General features: G+C 35.0%; 1 protein-coding gene across 3 annotated transcripts in view; it reads left to right on the forward strand.

The window, feature by feature from the left end:
- Window positions 1-21341, forward strand: part of LOC141433708 (uncharacterized) — a 99171-nt gene extending 77830 nt beyond the window's left edge. For all 3 annotated transcript variants that reach the window (XM_074095819.1, XM_074095811.1, XM_074095804.1), the window contains exons 11-16: window positions 5584-5721; window positions 8317-8469; window positions 14593-14765; window positions 15031-15234; window positions 17841-17987; window positions 18493-21341. In XM_074095819.1, coding sequence (XP_073951920.1) covers window positions 5584-5721; window positions 8317-8469; window positions 14593-14765; window positions 15031-15234; window positions 17841-17987; window positions 18493-18756 — 1079 coding nt within the window. In that variant the 3' untranslated portion in view covers window positions 18757-21341. The remainder of the gene's footprint in view (window positions 1-5583; window positions 5722-8316; window positions 8470-14592; window positions 14766-15030; window positions 15235-17840; window positions 17988-18492) is intronic.
- The last annotated feature ends 3965 nt before the right edge of the window (window positions 21342-25306 follow it).

Raw genomic sequence — 25306 nt, forward strand, 5'->3', positions numbered from 1 at the left:
CGCCTCGCCGCTTATAATTAGCAGTGAGCCGTGGGAGGCGCGGCGGGCCGCACCGGGCGTTGCGCGGCCCCGTGCATGCTGCGTCTACACTACTTCTCGGACAACCCCGCCCTAGCCGACGGCGAAGGCGAAGAGTCCGTCTACTCTATCGAGCTCATCAAGGAGTTCGAAGAAGTCGGTCGTGCGTGGAAGGTGTTCTATGCTGAGTGGTGCTTGAAAGGTGCCGGCTTGTTTATAGCACCCACGCTGCACGCATGTGTTGCCCGCTTTAGCGCTTATGACGTTTCCCCCTCATAAGCTTCGTTATTGTGCAGCAAGCCGTTTTAAATATTTGGCGTTTTGTTGTATTGTGACAATATTTTGACATTTGCTTAGGTATAGTAATTTTATTCAAAACTAGCTGTTGCCCGCGGCTTGGCTCCCATTACGTTTTTATTTTGTTTAACACAAACCTTGTCCTGACAATAACTTTAAATAAAAAAAAATATCCAATTTGGGCCAGTCGTTCCGAAGTTATGTTCATTTTTGTACTTAATAATATAAATGTCTTTATATTTATGATCAATTCAGTTAGACGCGGGATATGCCTGCACATATTAAATGACAAGTGTGTTTTACAACGCGCTGTCGATCTGACCCTTAATTATTGTATTAGCGCAAGCTGTTAGTTAAGCTGCTGTACCAGTCGGAATGCATTATGTTAATATTTAACTAAAAATAATGTATTACCACTAATAACGAATAATAGATTGATCTCGACAAGTCTCCATCTCAGTTTATGTATAATTAAATTCCGTGCGTCATTCACGATCCGTCTAACGCTACATTAAGCGTCCAAACGGACCGACAGGTCAGTTTAATCTAAAGGTCGATAGATCTAAAATAGGAGGGACTATATTTATGTAATAATTTTATGTACTTACCCAATTTATTTACAGTATGGTAAACAGTCCTCTCGATCGTATTATAATACTTACGATTGTCTTACTTGATTATTGAACATCATCAAGGAAGCTCAGATCGATAGTTGTAAATTAGTTTCGAGCAGTGTAAGAAAATCTATAAATGGTGTAAACAAATAAGTATCAAGTAATCTAGTACCTAATTTTAATTTCATAGAAATCAACCTGCTCATCTTAGTTATAGTAATAGATTTTGCGAGGTTCCTTTTGACGTCACGGGCGTGACCTTAACGGTGTTTGCGCAAGATGGAAACACAACGTAAATAAACAAACGTATAGACGACGAGGCGACGTTGGTATGCATACTAGATAGTATTTACAGATATTTAATCAATACTGTTTAATCGTACGTATTGCTCGGTTATTTAGTCTAACGTTATTTAGTTTATAGCGCAAGTATTCGCCATACACGAATTAATTGCCTTTTGAGTGTAGGCCTGCCTGATTATTATGCAGAAACGCGCCTGTGAATATTATTTTGAAGATTTTATCAAAATTATAATAAGTTCGACATTAGATTGTTGTTCTTTTCCTAAAAGAACTGCAAAAGTAGGTCATCTAGTTTGATAGCCTAAACGATTTACAAAATATACTGTTTTTTTTCTGCACAGGTAATGCAAATCAGGTCAATTAAATTTGGTTATTGGTAAAAAATATATTTTTTAAAGCAGCTTTCAAGTTACCTTTCTTAAAATGAATTTTACGAAAAACGAATAAATACAGAAAAGTTAGCTAACTTTAATTTTGTGGTTTGGCGAATTGCAACATTTAAGTACTTGCTTTTCATGCAATTTACAAACCCTTAAGTTAGAATTGAGATAAGAAATCAAAGTCATAAGTATCAGTAATATGTATTTAAGTATGTATTTATCTATATGAGTATGTTTGTTTATCCGTTGCTTAGCACGGACTTTCCGACTTAACATTTCAGTCAAATCTGCGTCACCAAAATTAACATATAAACAATTTACTCACACATCCAGAAAAACCAGGTCAGGATTTAGGTTTCACAGTATTTTTAAAGGTCTACCGTAAAAGTCATGTACCATATTAGTTATTCTTGTGCGTCAAATTATATTTGAACACCGCTCTTTACCACATCTATAGGTACTTAGTATTAAAAGAGCAGCGATTTAGAGTTGTAAAGAATAATCAAACAAATTGCGAATAATTCTACTTAGTGGCCAAACAATCGCACTTTTCGTGATCGAATATGCAGATAAAACTTCTCATAAGTTATTATTTCGTTGATAAATTGTTTTTATTAGCCTAAATCGATTAAGTATGTACTAAGAAAGTTATTAAATTTAAGATAAAAATGGAAAGAGTATAATAAATACCACCAATCAAGTATCAGGTGGTAGGGTGATATCTATCTGCCGACAATAGCAGGTGGAGGGGTAGATGCAGAATGGATCGTCGGGCGTGGAGGAATGGAGAGGAGGCCTATGTCCGAAGACGAACGAACTGAAGGCTGCTGTGGATGGATGGATGGATGAATATTAAATTAACCATGGTATTGAAAAGAAAACAAACTAATGAGTAAAAGAATATTATTTATTTTCGAAATAACCATTTTTTTATAATTTATTTTCGAAACATTGGTTCTGATGTAATTCGTTTAGCAATATGTTTGTTTCTGATATCTATGTTAAACTGTACAAACTGTATGTTTTTCCTCAAAGTGTTTCGAGCAAATACACTCGAGGACTTTGGTTTCCCATTACCACATTTCATATTTCTCATCCAAATTTCTGTCAGTTTTTCGTCCATGGGAAATCTGCAACAAAACGATTAGAATTTATTATTATTTAGGCAGCTAACTGTCTTGTGATTTTGTACAAAGCTTAAATTTTTCCTCTTTTACCAAAATAAAATAAAGTCATGTTTATTTAGAAAGACACATTAGTTGCGTAATAATGCACTGCATGTGATCCTGAGTCCGGCCCACAAAACGGCCGGTATATGAAATGTCAAACAACCAACGTCGAACCAAAATTAATGAAAAAATCATGATATTTCTGTTCCCACATCGAATACCTATCTTCGAATCCATCAAGAAACCAAAATGTTTGTTAACTGAACTCTAACTGGTTTACTATTTCAGTAAAGCCTTTAGGGGCATACATGCCCAAATGTCAGAAAATTCAGGTGTCACATTGTCCATTGTCAAAAAGTTCGAAAGTTATAATGCCCTAATGTCGGATAGTCCATATGTCCGAGAGTCCAGGTTAAGATGCACTGTCACACCTAAATGCACTGCATTTTCCCATGGTTTCCGGATTTGTATTAACAGTTTTTATCACGTTTAAATGCTTTAAAAGCAAAAAAACACTACAAACAAATTCAAAACAGAACGTCGTATTTGTCGTATTTCAATGCCACTCGCTCAGACTTGCCAGACGACATTTTTTTTTCGCCCAACTTTCGTGATCTGGATACCGATCATAAAGAGAAAAAATATTAGTAAAATTTAATCTTAGTATTTATAAAAATACTCAAAAAACAAAAAATCTTGTGTTAGCTTGTGAGAAAATCATTTTCAGGACCCCGTAATAACTCAAACTTTTTCTTGGTCTCTAAATGCTGTATATTTTTTACATAAAATTGCAAAAACATCCTCTATTTGGCAACACCATAATTTAGCTTATTAACATGGCGGACCTTTGAAAATGGTCGCATTTAGCTTAATGTCATAGTAGTGGTGCGTGTTGCTATTGTATTGCTACAAAGGGATGGCATAATTTATTATGGCTGGCAGCAGAATGAGAGAGACGATTTAAGCACGCACACAAACGCTATCCGTGAAATGTGTAAGATCTGCTTGTTCATATCATATCTGTGTTGCTTAGTATCCATAGTTGTACAAGGTTTGCTTGGTTTGGGACTAGGTCAATTGGTGTCAAATTGGTTTTTGTTGTTTCGTCCGTGTTGGTTGTACTTAAAAATAAAAAAGTAACAATATTAAGTAATAATGACAGGTCGAACTAATGATTTCCGCCAGCCTCAGCTGAAAAAAAAAAAATTCTTCCGGTCATAATTGGATCCCACCGAAAATCTGCTGAACTTTAACCGCACCGCACCGAAACTCAAGTGTTCGTGTATTATCGTTGCACTCCTTCCGGATATTTGTAATTATTTCATGGGTCGAAACTTTTTATTTTATTTAACACAACTAAATTACCTACCTACAATCTCTCTTATCTTCTTTCTCTAATTAAACATATTATTATATTTTAGTAAATTGTTTTAAATAACTCAAACGTAACTGTCTATTTTTATGTATGTATATGCAGGTATGAAAAGAAACTGGCACGATATTTATAACAACTCTCCTATGTAGAGATAACCTAACCTGAGCACGTAGTTTAATACAACAATTATGATATGACAATACATTACTCAGGTTCACAAAATATGTTAATATTTTCTAATTGAACCAAACGTAGAAGTTAAAAATTCAACCATTTAAAATTCCTATCATTCGTGTTGCTGAGTCCCTTGAACTCGCCGGTGGCCCATTTGCCACGGTTTTTCATTAGCAACTGATTTCAATAGTATATCGTAAAGCGACAGCCGTATTCGCTACGAAGTGAATTAAGCATGTGCTTAAATAATTTTTTGTACAAGCAATCTTTTAAAAAAAAATCTGGTCTCATACAAAACATACAATCTTTTCAGTACAAATAGACATTTTAAAATATGCTCTCATTGCTAAAAAGCATATTTTAGCTTATGTTTACCCGACTGCCCGAAGGAGGGTTATGTTTTCCAGCGTATGTATATATGTAATGTATGTATGTGGGTATGTAAGGATGTCCATTTCTTTGGTCCTCGCTGCAGCCTAAAATAAACGGCTAGACGGATTTTAACAAGAGGTATCATTGGATTCGTCATAACTGTCGGAGTGACATAGGGTAGGTATATAATATTTCAATATGGCGTCGTCTGCGAAAAAAAATATGGCGGAGGAATAAAAATATATATTTTTTATTGTAACAATATCACAGAAATATCAAAAAAAGTATAAAATAAAACATTAAATTAAAAAAATCAAATAATCCGACTGCTTTAAAACTAAAAGGAAGAAAATAAGTCTAGTTGTCTAGAACTGTGAAGTAGCTAATTTAAAGTTGAACAGTCGGGACCCACTCAAATCGTAACCAGCTCAAAAATAATTGGTAAGGGGTCCCGACTGTTGAATATTAAATTAGCTACTTGACAGAGTTCTAGACCACTAGACTTATCTTCTTCCTTTTAGTTTTTAATTTTTAATATACTTATGCTAGAAACAACAACATGACGTAGAAGAATACTTGGTGACCTACATAATAAAATTAATAAATATCTTAATTTTGATTTGAGTTTGAAACGATGAACACGCAATGCTTACTTAAATGTAACAAATAGGATGTGACATAATATAACGTTTCACGGCTACGCATAGGCTGAATTAAACATGACTTCACTGGTAGATAGTTCGCTTGGAAAAACAAAATATCTACCTACAAATTTCCTCCGCCACATAAATATATGTTTAACCCCTACGTCTGCTTTTACAAGCATATTAGTTTCTTGGTAAATGATACAATGCTAAGCTATTTTTTTTTGTGACTTTCAGAAGAAGACGAGTCCCAGATCTTCGTTAAGTTCTTCAAGTTTCATAAGTGCTACGACCTCATCCCTACCTCTGCCAAGCTCGTGGTGTTCGACACGCAGTTACTTGTGAAGAAGGCATTTTTTGCGTTAGTTTATAACGGTAAGTGCACTTTTAAAAACACTCTACAGTTAATTCGCATAGCAAAACTTAAACGCGTGTGTTTTAAATAATTTCTAGTATCTATGTCGAAACGAGTTTCATTACCATGTTCATCAAAGACACATCCAAGGTTACAGACTACATTATGGTCGTACCACATTCTTATTATCAAGGTGTATTGTGTGCATCAAATGACAAAAATGTATACTTAACGCGCTTCTCATTTTTCATGTGTATGTATTTACATTCGTGTATTAATCACTCATACCCACTCATAGCAAGGAAGACGATTATCTGAGTTACAATCGTGTTATATTTTTAAGTTTAAAAGATAATAGCGCGCACACAGTTTATTTAACTGCTAGAAATTTTGTTACACAGCCGAATGCCGATATTGAACAGCGTGACATCCTTACAAATAGGTGTAATATTTATATTCAACTCGATATATGCATGAAGGTTGAATATTGCTATTATATTAATTATCTTGTACTTTTTGAGCTCATTCATAAATTATGCATAATGATACAAATAAATTAACGCTGATGTCAATTTATAACATGTTGCGCAACTTCCTAGCAAGCATCCTTATTGTCGCATTGTACGCCAATTCAGGCATTTCAGCTTGTTTTACTGCTTAGTTTTTAAAAGAGTAAGCACGTAATTCCTATGTAATAACTATGTTTTAAAACAACATCAAATTTGCAACGCTAGCTTACTGGTGATCGTTTTTACGATGATAACTAAGTAATAGAAAATGGAAAAGTCTCTTTTACTACGTACTTTTACAACGTACTGAACTACGAGCATGTACACCCCGTTGACTGTACTATATAGTAACCTCGCTATTCCAGCAAAATTCAATAACATGCTGTAGAAATGAGTGTATAATTATTTTGTATAGTAAATAGCGCTCAGCTAGCTCAGCCCTGCCCGTCTATCACGGATAGTTCTATTGTAAAGTTTATAACCGCCTCTGCTTTCCTATTTAAGGCGATACGTGGTTATTCTTTCTTGTAACATAAAGTGGGACTGTATACATACAAACGTATCATTAAATTTATATTAAATATTCGAAATAAAATACCTGTAATTTTTCTAAGAAAAGAACTTCCCTGTACAGAGTTGATTTAATATTGCGTAGGTGCGAACTCGCTTGGCTAATGGATCAAACTAGTAAGTAAATAATCATTCAAGTAAAAAAAAAATGTCATGATAATTTTAGAGATAACATGATGCCATTATTAAGGTGCTGTGTCGAATCACAACATGACTTTGTCTTTGTCAATAAATATTAAATGCAAAGATATAAAAATATGCTGAGCGAACATTTACCTGTCCTATTTGCTGAGTATGACGCTGCGAATACTACACCTGTTTTACTGTCAAGTGTTTGATGGTTTGCGAATAAGTAGGTAATAAATAACGTTCATATATATATATATATATATGCGATGGAATTGTAATCAAATCACTCAAGGCCACTGGTTTAAACTGCTAAGCGAACGTGAATATCTACGAAAGTTTTAACATTTATGTGATATACGTAAAATTTTTGTTGATACAGTTGCTCAATTCATCCGGACTACGTACTTCCGAAACAATACTTATCCCTAATCATCGAAACAAAGGTTTTTACTGTTCCATGTGAAACGTAAATGTAAAGTAATATATTAAGGTTACGCCCATTATTAAAAGTTAAACCCACAGTTTTTTTTATTGAAAAATAAAATGTCGCTCAGTTTAGATAGTATTTTGTACCAAACACTCGGACAGTATCCACTTCTGTATAATCGTGTTCCTGATGTTTATTGTTTCTTTAAGAAGAAGTAGGTCCAATATTTCTTGAAAACATTCAGCGACACAAAATTTGGCCCACTCTACATACAAAATTACCTGTTACTGCATACATTTGAGGGTCAGATTTTTTGCCGCTCAAGGTATTTATTTTTCTGAGTAAGTTCATTAAGTGCTTATATTGAATTAATCTCTGTCTACGATAAAGTGGAGATTGTAGAGTATTAGATATGCTTTAAAAATTGGGAACACGATTAGTTCAACATTCAAGGTTTTTTTATTGAATGCAAGCGTAATCAATTTACTTGTTTCTGATTTCATATATTTATTTTTACTAACCTTGTATCACCTCCATATTTAAAAAAGGAAACTTCCTTTCCAGCTTTCCTAGCCATAATAGCTCTGCAATCTGAAACCATACATAAATAAGAATTCGGTTCGGTTCGTCTGTACGTGTGCCACTGCGTACCTAATATAATTTGATATAATACTAACTGTATAATATGGACCTCTTATTGGGACGCATCCAAGCGATATGCCAAGGAGCAAGCGAGTTCTTTCGGGCGTGTAACGCGATATAGAATATCTTTGTGCCAATTATATTTGGAGCGAAAATAAAGCGTCATTTTTAGTTTTTATTAATTCTTTCACGCATAATATGTTGCATAAATTAACTCTAGGCTGTCTTTGGGTAGTTAAGCTTTTGACTATACTGTGTGTTAAGTAATCGAGTATTTATTTACTAACCAAAACTCAGGAGCAGGTCTTATTTAATTCATTCGTTTATATTTGGCGTAGGTGTCCGCGCGGCACCGCTATGGGATTCCCAGCGACAGAAGTTTATCGGGATGCTCACCATCACAGACTTCATAAAAATTCTACAGATGTACTACACCAGTCCCAACGTCGCGATGGAAGAGCTCGAAGAGCACCGCCTCGAGACCTGGAGACGTATGTATACCTAGTACAGTAAAGCCCATTACAGATATAGTGTGTAATGTATTTCCATCGGGAAAAGTCGGATCTTAATCGAATTACGACGGCACCCGAATTGTAAATCAATTTATGAATCAACATGAATATCATATGTCCTCTATAATGCGTTCAAAAACCGTTGGCAATGAATGACAAGCATTAAAAAATTGATTTTACTATGACAACTTTCTTGTCTGTAGTAGTATTTTCGAATCCAATGGAATTAAGTAATCTGGTAAACAAATGTGGTAACTGACATTGACACCGACTTGTCTATGGCCCTAGTGATGTGAATGCACTTTAAGATACTTCAATCAGCAGTGAATAATTATTTTAAATTTAATCATATTTCATTATTTAGGTATTTATTATTTGTATGTTTATAGTTATGACAAAATAGTAAAGAAATGAACATACAAGTTTATTGATATATAATCGCTTTTTTGGGGTTCAGTACCCAAAGGATGCCAATGGGACCCTATTACTCAGTCTCCGCTGTCTGTCTGTCTGTCTGTCTGTCTGTCCGTCCGTCTGTCTGTCACAGGGCTCTATCTCTGAAGCCGTAATAGTTAGACACTTGAAATTTTCACAGATTATGTATTACTGTGGCCGCTATAACAGCAAATACTAAGGAGCTGTTTCACCATCCATTGATTAGTGTTAACTGGCGGTTAGGTGTGATGCAGTCTTTATTTGTTTTGTTCGAATAGACGGAGACGGCATCACATTTAACCGTCTGTTATCGCTAATCAATGGATGGTGAAACAGCCCCTAAAAATAAAATAAAGTTACAAATTAAAGGGGGTCGTCATACTAGAAACGTGTTTTTTTCAGCGTTTTTTGTTGCTAGGCGTTATTAGCCGGTGCTAAGGCGACCGAGTCGCCTAGCAACGGGTAGCTATGTCATTTGAATATTTACCTTTAAGTTTGCGATTTTAATGATGTTTTATAAAAACTTCGATAGTATAATATAGTGCCTGTCTGATTGTGTGGTTTATTCGTTTTTGTGCAAAATTAATAAAGCAATTTATGAACCACAAACCTCATTGAAGCCAACTTTGATAAAGCACTCGCCAAATCCACGCCGTATTAATCACTATGTTTACCTATTGTTTTTTACACTAAAAAAATCATACTAAGTGTTTAACACTATTTACAAGGTTTATAATACAACTTAAAATTGATTCACAATAGTCGAGCATCTTATTATTTAATTAGGTACACAAAATAAGAAGTCCGCCGAATTTACCGCGAATGAACTGACAGATAGTTTTTTTTTGCCGCGCGCGGCGCGTTGCGGACAATGGCTTCAGAAGCAAACAGCCAGAACCAAAGAGGATGAGAATACAAATTGTTTTTTATTAGGAATACTTGTACAAGTGCTTACATTTCGGCGATATTTTTAGAAGCTTTTATTTAGCTTGCCCTGTTTGTTTATTTATTTATTTATTGTTCGTTTGGGTCAAATCTTGGAAGCTAAATTTGACCCACTTCCAGTGGTCCAATCGACTTGAAATTTTACATACTTATGTAAATTTGGTGACAATACAATAATTTAGTAGTCACATCTTGGTGGCCACCAGGATCGTCTCTGCAGGAGGGAACTCCTCAATAGCTAATAACACCGACTTGAAATTTGGTACAGATATGAAGTTTAGACGACAATGCAAGTACAGTCAACAAAAAGTACATTCGGCAAAAAAAGCTTGTGTTAAAAATGTTTTTTTTTTTTTTTTTACAAAAACTTATTACAAGCATTATACTCGTATTTATTTGCAGTGTGGGTTAGTACCTAATGTAACTATGTTTGCTCGGGTGGAATCTTTCAACTCAAATTTGAAGTGGATATCTTCAACCGATGGAGCTGAAATTTTACGAGCATGTATAAATCCGGTGACAATGCAATAATTATTATAACATGGAGTTGATCTGATGATAAAACTAGCGGGTGACCATAGGAACTCTGTGATAAACGACACGACCGCATCGAGTTTGGACTCGTTTGTCGTCTGGACGAGTACTTTGGTAACCAGGGGCATAAAGTACAGTTAGCAAAAAAAACTTATGTTAGAAGTATTTTAAGAAAAACTTTTACTGAACTGTTTACGGAACCCTTCATGTACGAGTCCGACTCGCACTTGACCATTTTATTATAAATAGCTTCAGAGTTCTGTCTAATGGGGCAAAGAGTCAGAATGGCGGGTGGGGGGACCATATTAAATATAAAAATACAACTGTACAAAAAAAATACCCAAAATGTACTATTTAGTTCCTACTTTAAAAACAATCATAGCAGTCCTTACATAAAGTTATTATAATGTGGATGTATGTACACCAGCCGCGGGTGTAGCGGTATACACCGACCGCATACAGAAAGCCAATTTGCTATGAACCTAAGAATTATTGACAAATGCTATTACCTACTCGAAATTACCAGTCACCCTGTATATGTGGCATACGTTAATGTGCTATCATGTAGAACGTGACTCCTTCAATTTTTAGAATTGCGATAGCTCAGGAATGGTAATTCTTAGAAAATAGTTGGTTCAATCAACACTAAAATCCGTCAGTCCGTCGTCCGTGCAGCACTAAAATCCAGGGACTGACGGACTTCGGCGAGTAAAAAATGATCATGTCAATTTGACAAATATAACGAATTTTTGTCTTCCAATTAATTCTATAAAATAAACATATTTACAGTTAAAAGCAGTGGTAGGTTCGGTTCATTGAGATGTGAATATGATCGGGATTGGCGTTCAAATGTAACTACGGAGTAATCGTGAAAAATTGCTTTGTTTACACGATTACTTAATTCCATTGGATTTGAAATTAGGTAACAGCAGTAACGTAATGTTTATTACAGTATCAAATATAGTACTGTAATTAGTTTCAAATTTGGAACAGCTGTTAAAATCAACACAATTTAAATGGGCCACTATTCTAATATCCATAGACCTACAAATAAATAATAAGTCAGGGAGTGTAACTCAGAACAAATTCCATACAAAAAGAGGCCATACCTAAAACCAAAACGACTTATTAATCAAATAGGCTACGGTTAAGACCCTAAACCATAAGAGACAAAACTGATGCCTTTAATGACCATTTTGTAGAGGAAAATTACTAAACAACAATAAAAGCCATCTGCATGTTTACTCTAGTTCCCCACATTCTTTATATATGAAACCAGTGACATCAAACGATATTAAAAACATCTTTGGATCATTCGAAAATACGAACATAGTGTGGGCCATGATGGAATATGCACTAAAGTAATAAAATCAGTTTCATCCATTATTGCGGTTTCATTGGCACACATTATAAACCTCAGTATTTCATCCGTAAACTACCCAAATAATTTGATAACAGTAATTGCAAGACCTTTACAAAAAACCGGTCAAGTGCGAGTCGGACCGCGCACCGAGGGTTCCGTAGGTACAAATTTGTATTTAAATAGATCGTTGATGGAGTCACGAGGATTTTTCCGTTTAATCCGATTGTGTTTTACCTCTAACATATGGAAAAAGAAAAATAAATAAACAAAAACAATAGTAGATTGTACAACAAGAGCAAAAACGAGCCATTTTAACCATGACATTCATTTATCCACCCGAGCCGGTACCGGTAGTACTTATTAGTTATTCTGGTACGGTGAGCGAGGGTGGATAGACACTTCGAGGAGAAATGGGTTTAATGCTCGAGTTTTACACTCTGCTTTTCACTTCGATTGAGAGGAAATTAAATAGCAACAGTGGAAAAAATTGTTCCCTTGCAGGTGCCTTTTATTTTTCATGCATTGCTATATCATTATAAATTTTTAGTTTTATTGATTTATTTTGATTGATTTGATTGTAAAATAATTAAAACGCGCCCGAAATAGGGTTCCGTAGCCATTACGAAAAAATTAAGTAAAATTTTTCTAAGGATTTCGTATTTTGTACGGAATATTCCAAGTTTAGGTATGTTTTATACCTTAGGCTGCTATATACTCTTAAACTACTAATAATTTTATCAAGAAAACTTAACCGTTATAGTTTTCCTTGTAAGCTTGATATACTTTCTACTATCCTGAATTTTTAAAAAAAATTCCACCCATCGGTTTAGATTTTAAAAGGGCTGGGACGCTCGATTTTAATGAAAATTTGCACTTTAAAGTTGAATATTTTGCAGTTTACTGAATTGATAAATCGTTTTAGCAAACCCCCTAATAGTTTTATAAGACCTATCCAACGTTACCCCATAGTACAAAATTGGATGAGAAATAAAAAATCACCCCCGCTTTACGTCTATGGGAGGTATTACAGTACAAACGGTTTACAAGATAGAGGGGGGGGGGGAAAGAGCTGTCGAACAATGAACACGTTGATACGAGTTAAAAAAGTTTTTTTTTCTTCAATTTCTGTTACGTGTTTGGAGTGCCCCGCCCTATAAATAGTTTTCGAGTAAAATGCGTGTGACATATGGACGGACGGACAGACAGACAGACAGACAAACAGACAGACAGACGGACTTGACGAAACTATAAGGGTCCGTTTTTGCAATTTTGGCTCCGGAACCCTAAAAATGAGTTATGTAAATTATTAATTGACAATTGTTACTATTCAATTCATGATTTCCTGACTTTTTTATTATTTAATCAAACGGCACATGCTAATACACTAAATTTTGGTATCGCCAAACTGTTACCAGTTTGTTGGCGATGAAGTGCTCAATACATATATAGAATCATGCAGAGTAATATAATGGCATTTTCTTTTAATGAGTGACTTATTAAGATATAATTTAATCCTGTTTTATTAATTAAATTTTTCATTATTTTTTAGGATGTTATATGACACATACTACAATTATTCTAATTTCAATTTAATAATGTTTTTTTATTGTAAAGTTTTATCTGATATTTTGTTATTTTAATATTCCTTTTATTTTTATTTATTTTTGTACGCCAATTGGCAAAACATGGTGAGACCACAATATGCTTTTACCACTGTATACAGTTATACCTATGTTTAACAAATAAAATACTTTGACTTTGCACAACGCCATCTATTGATTGCAAACGAAGTTTACACGTCATCTTAAGAGCCGAGGTATAATAAGTCACCTTTCCTAGACAGTACCCTGTATTCTTGTTTAAACTTAAAATATTATCTCACTGGAACACATTACCGGGATATCAAGTACCTTATGTTTCAATGCAGATCACTGTCTATCTGGACGCCAAGTTTCATGTAAATTCATTCAGCTGTTACTGCATGATTGAGTAACAAATAAACATCTAAAACATCTAATCTTTACAAACTTTCATATTTATAATATTAGTGACGCGCTACTTATAGCAAGCCACTACCAAACATGATTTGATTACCATCGCCAAAAATAATATACGAGTACGCGATGGCTTTTAATCGGTGAGGTACCAATTATTGTACTTTCAGTAATTGATTGTGGTCACTTTGAAGTCACATGCATACATGGGACCAAACTTTTTGCTATGATATTTTTTACTTTGAAAATAACTAAATATAAATTAATTGTCACCGTACGTACAGTCACCTGTATTAATATTTGCCACAGCAGAGCATGCAAAAATATCTGACACGTCCTACCTAGAAATAGCGCCGTATCAGATATTTATTTCAGATATTAGTGCTGGTAGCTGTAGTAATGGTTACTGGTTTATTCAATGAGTTTACAACCTCTTTTAAAGGCTTGATACTTACTTAAATTTATGGCTTTTATGAGTAATAAGTCATTATTGTGAAATGCATAACAAAGTAATGACTTTGACATACGATTTTAGACTCATGGGAAATTTCCCACTATAAACACTTACCTACTTATCAAATTACAATAGACGGAAACATCCCGTGAATGAATATTTAATTGTTGCTTGGTGTAACATATTATATATTATACTAATTCACGTCAACATTGTTAAATGTTTTTATTCGACTTATTGGCAAACGAGCAAGTGGGTCTCCTGATGGTAAGAAATCACCACCGCCCATAAACATCTGCAATACCCCTGGATGCTAAATAAATAAGCGAAATAAACTAAGTAAAATTTAGTGTAATTTTTTGATTATTTATCCACAGAGGTCCTCAAAGGATCGTCTCTAGTGTCGATCGGTCCAGACTCATCGCTCTACGATGCAATCCGCATCCTCATCTCAAACCGCATCCACAGGCTGCCGGTCATCGACCCCGACACCGGCAACGTCCTCTACATACTAACACACAAGAGGATACTGCGGTTTCTTTTCCTATATGTAAGTTTTTTTTATAGAATTTATAAAATACAGGCACAAAATATAATTGTATTCTTTCATTATTATTCTTGGATTCACTATCATTCATTTAAGAAATTATTATAATGCTTATACTTTTTTTAAATATTCAATGATTTTAATCCAAATAAGAAAATTTAATTATTTATTTTATTTTATTTTATTTATCTCATTTTAATTTGTAAATTTTAATCCAAATATCATCGCTCTCATGGTATAATATCAAATTAAAATGTTGCATTTGCAGATAAATGAGCTCCCAAAGCCGTCGTACCTCCAGTGCAAGCTGCGCGAGTTGCAGATCGGAACTCTGAACGACATCGAGACGGCGACAGAAGAGACGTCGATCATAGACGCGCTGAAGAAGTTCGTCAATCGCCGCGTGTCCGCGCTCCCGCTGGTAGACGCTGAGGGTCGTCTCAAAGACATCTACGCCAAGTTTGACGTCATCGTATGATATCGTTCCCTTATTTTGACAAGCTTTTGTTTACGCATGTAGTGCATAATGGTTTTCCATCGTATTTTATCGGAATAAAGTTAGATTAGTTAGAAAGCACCCTATAGGTTTTTAGTGCACGGCAATTTTGTGTAGAATCACGTTGTTTAATTAATGACTGTAACTTTTAATTGCGTTGACTTAAAAGTTTGATTTTTTCAAGGCTTCAAGGGACCGCAGATATAAGTATTCGATATCAATCACAGCTTGATACCTCCATGCGTTCCTGAGAAAAAGGGTCTTGACAGACGGACGGACAACAAAGTGTTTCTATAAGGGTTCCGTTTTTTCCTTGACTGTGACTGGGTAATTCGACCTATTCCTTGAAAGGGGTTATTCCAGACCTTATTTGCAAAATTTTTGGCCAGTGATCCAGGGATCGAAATAAACCCTCATTTCCAGAATATATGTCTGCCAAGGTTTTTTCTGCCGAAACACCTTGACATGCGAGATTGTGCTTACTATTTCTGGTTTACAATAAAGAGTCATTGCATTGTATTTTAGGTATGTTTGGTTGTGTTGAATGAGTTTTTTTGTATAAGGTATAGTAGTAAATTAGTAGTAAGTATATAAGTGTTGTGTAATAGTTTCGTGCAGGGACACGTGAAAAAATAATGGATACGTACCTAAACATGAGTAGTACGAGTATGTACACAGTCGCCATCACCACTCCGGCGAATTTAAAAATAATATTTTTAAAATTAGTATAATAATAATTTAGCGCCATAGAATCTTGTTCGTCTAGACACAGACATAAGACAATTTTAAGTTAATTTTCGCACTAAAATTATTTGCCGGTACGTAATTAATCTAAAATAGACATCGAAAACCCTAAGCGTCCGGCCAGAGTAGGCAGTTAAGTCTCCTAAAGGGTCGGGAGTGTGCTGTGCATACTTCTCCTTTTTTACTATGGTACAACTGACTTTGAACATTAGGGTGTAAAGCAATTTCTGGCATGGTTAAGAGGTTTAGCAGAGAGATGGGCGTTATATCTGGGAACATCATAAGGACGCCTACGTTAGGTTTGAGGCTATCGCATGGCATCGTTCTTTTGTTGTTACTTGTTTTATTATTTTTAACCGATTTAAAAAAAGGAGGAGGTTCTATGTTCCAATGTTTGTATTTTTTATATACCTATGTTCGCCGATTACGTAATCAGTCAATTGTGGACCGATTTTCAAAATTATTTTTTTATTTGAAAGGGTACTCTTCTGAGATGGTCCCATTGTCACCAAGTCAAGATCTGTAATGGGATCCTAGGGAAATCGAAGGCAAACCTCAAATTTTATAGGCACATCTATGGCGATTTTGGCATTTTAGCATTAAAATGAGCATTTACATTCAGAAAGTATCATTTAGTAGACTGGACCTGATGAAGAAGACCGTAGATGACCAATGGAACTCGTCAAATCTAAGTAATGCTCGCTCGTCTATAAACGATCATTATTAATATACCTAGATAAGCGACTAAGAAGGCGCTTTAAGTTAATGATTATTTTGAACTGATCTGATGCTGGAGCCGGAAGGTACGCAACGGAACTCTGTTATAAAACAACGTAACTAAGCCGTATTTGGGCTTCATGGAATCGTTGTGAGATGTACTTTGGCTACGAACCACTAAAAAGTGAGAGATGAAAATATTTTACTAGTACTAGGTACCTACTAGCTCGAAGTCGGTGACTCAGCACGACCCAGCAGGATGCATTGAAACCCATAGTATGTATGTAGGTGAGGTAGACGACTATTGTTCCATTCCTGCTGGCTCGTACTGAGGCACCGACTTCAAGCTAGTAGGTACCTAGTGCTAGTAAAATATTTTCAAGGAATTTGTAGTCGATTCCATTTTTTGATATTTTTATATTTTTTTGGAGTCGGTTTTATGTAGTTTGTTTTTGTTGTGGAAAATAAAAAGTACCATGTGGAGCCCAGAAGTCCTTAGAGCACCACACACAGACACACGTAACTACTGTTCTGTTCTGAGACACCTATTGTTATAAACACAACACGCATGCGTAGTCCACCATCCTATAGTTATGGAATTAACAGTATTCAGTATTTAAAATAGTTACGTATTGAAAGGCGGGCAGCAGAGTAACAACTGTTTATTCTGGTAGACTTACAAAACATAACAATTATACAAGTACCCAATAAAAATATTGTAAAGCCCAAATTTTTTTAAAGTGGAACGCATAACTACTAGGTATTTGTTACTTTACAGAAGCATATAGAACCACTTATCGTGATAAGACGCATGCGTATTGGTCATTCTTTTTCCATGTATGGGGGGTTCGAATCCCCTCTCTAAAATTAAACACCCCTGTCTGTTGTTCCCTGATCGTTAGAATCTGGCAGTCTTCTAGGGTGAATAGGTATTTATTAGGCAAGCTTGCTCCATCTTAGTCCACGTGTTCGCTTACCATCAGGCGTGAGTGTGGTCAAACGCAATCCTATTTCTGTATAGAAAAAAAAAACACATTAAAGGCATTAAAGATAAAAGTTTTTTTTTCTCTAGTTGTTATACTGTCGCTATTATATTCAATCCGTTTATCGTATATTTTCAGAATTTGGCCGCGGAAAAGACCTACAATAACTTGGATGTGTCCCTGAAACAAGCGAACGAGCACCGCAACGAGTGGTTCGAAGGCGTGCAAAAGTGCACGCTAGATGAGACCCTGTACGAAGTCATGGAGAGGATAGTGCGAGCTGAGGTGAATTTACAGCTCTATCTACTCATTCTCTCTCCACTATTTAGCAACAGAAAGGAGATAGCACTTAATATCTTCACTAATGTTATAAATGCGAAAGTAAACGCCTTAACTACAGAACCGATTGCCATGAGACCAGAGTAAATAATACGATATCTTTATCCCCAAAAAATAAATTCTTCCTGAGGGCGCGCGGTATATGATTTCTTTGCAGACGAAGTCTCTGGCAACAACAGTAGTAATATTAGAGAACAAAAACTTTTAAGTGCATGTATTTAAACACTTAAAATGTATTTTTTTTATATCCTTGAAGTTTAATATCTCAAAATTCAAAATAAAAGGTACAATAAAAAAAAAACTAAAACTACATTAAAATTAAATAAACTAAAACTATAATAAATCTACAAATGTATTAGTTACAATTTGACAAGTTGCACATACAAAACCGAGGCGAACAATCTTAGAATATTTGAAAGAGTCAAAAGCACAATCATATTTAAAATTCCAGGTACATCGTTTAGTAGTTGTTAACGAAGAAGACAAGGTTGTTGGCATCATATCCCTTTCCGATTTGCTGATGTATCTCGTGCTGAGGCCTACGGGCGAGTGCGGCGGCACTAGCCTGCGCAACGAACACTCTATCGAGGAGCAAGACGAGGGCGCGGCGAAGGAGGCGCCCGCCGCGCCCGCCCAGGACGCACCCGAAGACAGCGACCCGGCGCTGGACGAGCCCGACCTCGCCGCGAGCGACACGGAGTGCCAAGATCAGTAATGCCAATGTGATTTCTCTTCATGTATGTAGGTAGGAGTTAGTTTAAGTTATGTATATTGTTAAGCTGCGAACAGAACCCTGCGCGGACAGCCCGGCCCCGCGCGGCCGCAACAGCGCGACTGCAACTCGACGGTCGGTTGTGATTTGAGGTCAAATTTTTGCTGATTCTATGTGACGCGTACGGTCTCTCATTTTAATTACTTATAAATTTTGATAACTATTTTACCCCTTTACTAATAAAAAATTGCACATGTAATCAAATATTTTGTAAATAGAGTTAATTAGACGCATCTCTTTTTGAATATGTTTTGTAATGACGCTTTATTGTCCTTGTCTGTTTCATTTTTTATTAGTAGATGGGGGTTTGTATTTATATGCATATTCCATTTTTATTTTTGAATAATGGCGCCGCAGTTCGACATTGGCCATTTTGTTTGTATTTTTCTTTCTATTCCTTCTAAGGGCTATTGCCCGACCCACGAGGTGTGGTTGCGATCGACCGACAACTATAGATAAATGCCGTACGGAGCGGTAAAAGTGCTCAAAATGATGTACATAGCTAAACGCAGTAGGCGATACCGAACTCCTGTTGTCCTGCTCATCTGTGTCGGTATCGTGCATACTCGTAGGACCGAGCGTGGTCGATCCTGTCTGATGTTCTCTCGTTCTGAGTAGTGATTGTAAAATTACATAAATATAAACCTACCTAGATCGTTTTATGTTAATTATATTTGTAACGTTACAAAAGCATAGTTAAGTATGCGTTTAAAATTAATTCGATGACTAACTACTTGTTTGGGTGTTCGGATTGCTCGCGTGTGGTAGCGTCGACGCGTACTTCATTAAGACATCTGTAATCTGTGTTATTTTTACAGCCAAATAAAATTCAACTTTAATATTTTAATATGACTGTTTTAGGTTCAATTATAAATTGGGTTTGATTGTTTGCTGCTTCTGTCTACTGAGTAGTATCACTAAATAAAATTTATATTATTTAATTACATGTAGAGTTAAAGTTCAAGTAAAATTAAAAATTTCCCAGTTTTGTGTCAAAACACGCTGTAAAAGTGTATAAAAATATGTCTGTAAGTAAATTATATATTTTTGTTATGTCTTATCAATGAAAAGATTAATTGCAATTAAATGTTCGACTACTAAATCATGCGCCATTGAAGATGGATTTGTAATAAAATTACTATTAGAAGAAACATTCTACCTCTCACAATAATGCTCGGGTATCGTTCCATCTACAATTCTACATTCACACTACGGGACCAAAAACAAATATTGCCATCATTTTATAATTCATATTTAATGGTGCAGGGAATTTTAAATAATAAACTTATCAGAGCTGAAAATCAGAGTATGTATTACAAGACGGAAGCAGACAAAAATCGTTAGTTACCGCTCGAATATCATTTTATAAAAAAAGTGGTTATCATTAAATGGTGTATTAGAACCTGCATGATCTTATTAAAAGTAAGGTAAGGCTCACGTTAACTCTCCCTAGCAAATTAAATTTATATGGCCGACTATGAGTAACATTGAGATTCATGTGTAGATAACTAACTCTGTATGATGTAGGGCACGTGTTAATAAGGGAGAATGGCTCGCTGTTCCTTACAGCCGGCGACATCAGTTTTCATCAATTAACATTGTATTTTAAGGAATATATGAAATAAATAAAGCATACACATAAAATGTAAACTTAGATTGATTTTTTGCAAGTAGGCGGTAAAATCATATCTAATTATCTTTTTAACCCTTAACCAGGCCTCATCAATCTTGTAATTTTATCAAAAAAATAATAAGTTTTCTCACGTGCTATTGAACTATTTTACAGCAAGTTTTCCCCGCAAGTCTTTTTTTTTTAATATTTTGAAGGCGCACTTCACCAAGCTTAGTGAAGGGTTAATGATGTTATAAAGTTAAGATAATTAAATCGTTGTCTTCCGGATCAGGTTTATGGTTCTTGTTAATCCGGTAAGTATGATATCGGGCAGCTGTATCAGCGATACATGAAACTGCTCCGCTCAAAACGCAATAAAATATTTTTATCATCACAAAAAACTTGTGTAGTCAATTTGATACTTTATTGCACTATGGCAAAACGATGGCGTGCTTTACTTGTTTATGAACGAATGTAGTTACTATTCTTAGTAATGAAACTTGTTTGAGTTGGTTTTTACGTTATATTAGTGTGAGGGTGGTAGTTGTTAGTTTGTAGATATTTATTTTGCATTCGCGAAGAGTCCGGCCGCCTCCCGGCAGCCGGCTCGGTCGCCCCGCGCCGCGTGTTCTGCAAGTATTATACATTGTGTTATTAATTTATGATTAGTATAATGAGTAACATTAATGTCATCAAGTGTTTACCACCTAATAACGTCATGTGATGATTACTTATACAATAACTTTGCAATTTATTTTATGCGACCATGCGCCTTGGTGCGTCTACTAGTAAACACATTGTAAACTTGTTAATAAATTCTAAAAATATTCTGTGTTAAATAAAATTGGCAGAGTTTATACGCACATAAAACAGAAATTACCTTTTAATCATACAATAAAAAGTTGATCAAAAATCCTGTTCGTTTTATCATTTCATTGACACATCTCTTCTTTGATAACTGAATTGAAAATATACTTCAGGAATATTATATGATATCAAAAATATCCTACTATAGACTCTTAAAGTATATTGTCAGTGGATAATGTTTAGCTGTAGTAAGGTACGTTGAAAAATTCTATTCTACTAGTAGGTACCAATTGGGCAGTGGTTTTATTCATTTAGATTATCAGAAAAAAAAATACAAAAATGACGCGCATTGAAGTCGCGAGTGGGGACCTGTACGAGCGTCACGCGGAACTTTAACTGCTTATATTTTCATAATTATTTGTCAAATTGACAAAATAAAATACTTGTTCAATATTTTGTCATAATCTTAGCAATGACTGAATAATAAGATTTTTGTTTTGAAACAAAAACATCATTATTTTATACGCGGAACCCATTAAAAAACCTCGAATATTACTGAGTGAACTTAAATCTTAAAGGTTCAGATTAGCTTATTAGTTTATGGGTCTTTCAGTAGTTGCGATATTTATTGTATTTTTCACCTATGATGAGTTCTGTGACACTTGAAAATTTTCCGAATTACGCATACTATGTTCGCGAAATATTTTTTTAAAATAATTTCTAGTTTGAAGCAAAATAATCATACAAATTTAAAACTGTACATTTTTACCCCCTTATTCATAAACGACAATCAAACCTATTTTAGTTAAAATGCCGCTAAAATTCGTTTGTCCTTATCTGTCACTTCGACATTTGTATTTGTTAGAAAGGGACAAAGCATTTGTTAGTTAACATAGGCTTGTTAAGTTTTATGAATAAGGGGGTAAATATATATAGCCATATCAGTGTCCATTAAATAGTCTCCATCGAATACGATAGAAAAATATTTATTTTTCTAAATGACGCAATGTGTGAAACGGAACAGAGTAGTGACGTGACACAACATTATAGGCAAATTCGGCAATTGCCGCGGTGCATTATTCAATAACAATGAACATTTAGATATTTTAAATTGTTAAACAAAACTTGCTAGATTTCTGCCGCTTAGAGTCTGCCTTGTATACGAGTTGAGTCTTCATTGCATTTTCTTTGCATTGTATTTTGTTATTGTTAATTTCTGTTATTATTGTTGTTGACTTTTGTTACTGTTTCTCGTTAAGTTTGTTGTTATTTTTTGGCAAAATGTCGAAACGGTCACAAAATACTGTTTTGAACTCCTAGAGTCGGGAGTTTGTAATTCGTTTGAGGGATTATATTGACGGTGTCCCGGTGGGAGGAAAACTGGTTTTTTTTTTAATATAATGCAACTTCTCCAAAAATAGGCACTAATTACTCGTAGGAAAATCGATAGTTCACTCGATAAATGGTACATCTCTAAAACTTTCAAACTCGAAATGTCACAGAACTAGGTGAAAAATATTATAGATAGTCGTAGGTACCTATCGTCGGTGATATTGATATACCGCGTAACTTGCATTTTTCATAAGGTATAATTTTCACTGGTAGAACAGTACAATGTTAGTACTGTTAATGCAGTGAAAATTATACCTTACGGAAAATTATGCTAGTTACGCGGTATTGCAGTATCACTGACGCTATCAAGTGTGTTAAAAATGCTTGTGTTAAGTTTAAAAGTTGCGAGCACCACGTACATCCTGATAGTATCAGCGAATATGCCGTGGTTCCACTGAACGTTTGGTAAAAAAGATTGTCATACTTAGTAAAACACATATTAGTTTTTAACCATTCTATAATAGTAAGGTTGAACTTAGAACGTATCGTTTACATATCACAAAAATGTATTCCGAATCATAGTGGCTGATCAGCGATTTTTTATAATCCCATTTGGTCCAAAAACTATTTCGTATTTCCTACATTGCATCGCCTCGACCTCGAGAACTGTAGTGCAACAACGTTTGCTACACGTGTACCAAATAGGTACGTTTGTCTGTTCTGTCGTTGCCGATCTAATCTATTTGAAGTGAGCGTTTGTTGCCAACGTTAATCAATATTAATTGGACTACAGTTCTCTCGATCCTAATTATATAAACCGAGTTGCTACTGTGATTCGGAACGTTTGAACAGCGATTAGAGTTACTATATAAAGCTAATAAACACAAATCAGAAGTATTTGTTACACAGAATATATATGCTGAAATCTCTAGCGAGGGCTCAGTGTTGCCGTATTCTATGGCTACGATTTTAGATAAAATATTTAATTTACAGATGGGTTCTCATAACGTAAATTAATCACAAAAGTGAAGACATTCGTATTTTAAATTATTAAAATATTTAAAAACCCATCTAAGTGCGAGTTGGACTCGCGCACCGAGGGTTCCGCACAAATTTTTAGGTACCTATGAATATTCAGTGTTCGAAGAACCCTGTTCCTAAACAAAATATATAAACTGTGGGATCATTTTAGATTGGTTATTGTCATAGGTAGAGATTCTAGTACAACTGGAAGTACCCTATAGGTTTTGATACCTTTCGTAATTACTGTTTTTTTTATTGCGTTGGGGTAGCAGACCTGAGTATTTGATAAATTTCAGTTTGATACCTCCATGCGTTCCTGAGAAAAAGAGACTTGACAGACAGACAGACTGACGGCCAGACAGACAGATGGATATCAAAGTTATCCCAGTAAGGTTCCTTTTACCCAACTTGGTAAGAAAACCTATAAAAAATTTAAATCCAATAAAGTAATAAAATTATATCTATCGATCTATCTAATCTAATACCTTTAAAAAAGCAATTCTTGTTATATATAATCAGAATCTCGGAACCGGCTCTAACGATTTCGATGAAATTTGGTATGTAGGGGTTTTCGGGGATGACAAATCAATCTAGCTTGGTCTTATCTCTGGGAAAACGCTTATTAACGAGTTTTAGATGGAGCACAGCTCACTCAGCTCAGCGCGGTCGCTCAGGTACTTATGCTCATATGAGCCCTACCATCAATACACTTTTTTCTTGGGGTAGTCACGTAAAAACATTTGAATCTTATGAGATCGTGTCAACTGCCGAGACAGTGGGCAAGAAAATGCATCGTCTTGCAAAGTTGCTAGTGCATGTCCAAGCGTAGCGTTAAATAAACAAATACGACAAGTTGGAAATAAAGACTGAAGAAAATAAAAGTTGGTCGAACGCAGTTCACCCTTTGCTAGAAACTTCAACGTGAAAACTACTTAACAAAAAAAAATTCAGGGCTCAGTTAATTTTGCTTGCTTGTCAGCTGCGACTTGCGGGGCAATTAATATCTATTAAAAATTAACTCATCTTGGAAGAAATGATATTGTGAAAATAATATTATTAGTATCGATGGGTAAAACACGATTCCTTTTTTTTCGATTTCCACGATTATTGTATTTTTCTTTATCCATACTCGTAGAAGCTGGGAAGCTGAGTTAGTTCAGCACAAGATAATAGATAAGCGATTATCAAGAAAAGATGGACCCTTAACGCACGTTCAACGCTTCAGCAGTTGGAGGAACTTTCCGTTCAGAAAAGTTATGGACTTAGGGCGTTAGTTTTTAGAGCAGGGCCAGCAAGTCTTGATAATAGCAATGTAAATTTTTAGGCTTACAAAGAAAAGGACAAAACAAAAGAAGAAGAACTTTATCCTTTCTTCATCAATGTCCATGATGATATTGATGAGGGAAGTGAAAGTGATGAATAACTTTTAGGCTTCGATTTCTTGGCTCAGATAATCCTGAATTATTTAGTATCAATGAATTCGTGAAAATCCAAGTTGTCTCTTAATTCATTGTCATTTTATTTTAAGCTTGTAAGTATGTCGTTAACATTTTATTCAAGAGTAGAGTAGGTTTTGTTAAACCAATGTAAAACTAAATATTAAGTGATTAAGCAGGATAAAATATTTAGTATACAATAACAGGTATGTATAGTATACCGGGTGTGGCTGTGATACAAGCAAAAAATTAAAACATAGATCGTCCTCGTCAAAGTAAACAA

This window comes from Choristoneura fumiferana, chromosome Z (genome assembly GCF_025370935.1).
Source record: "Choristoneura fumiferana chromosome Z, NRCan_CFum_1, whole genome shotgun sequence".
Classification (NCBI taxonomy): Eukaryota; Metazoa; Arthropoda; class Insecta; order Lepidoptera; family Tortricidae; genus Choristoneura; species Choristoneura fumiferana.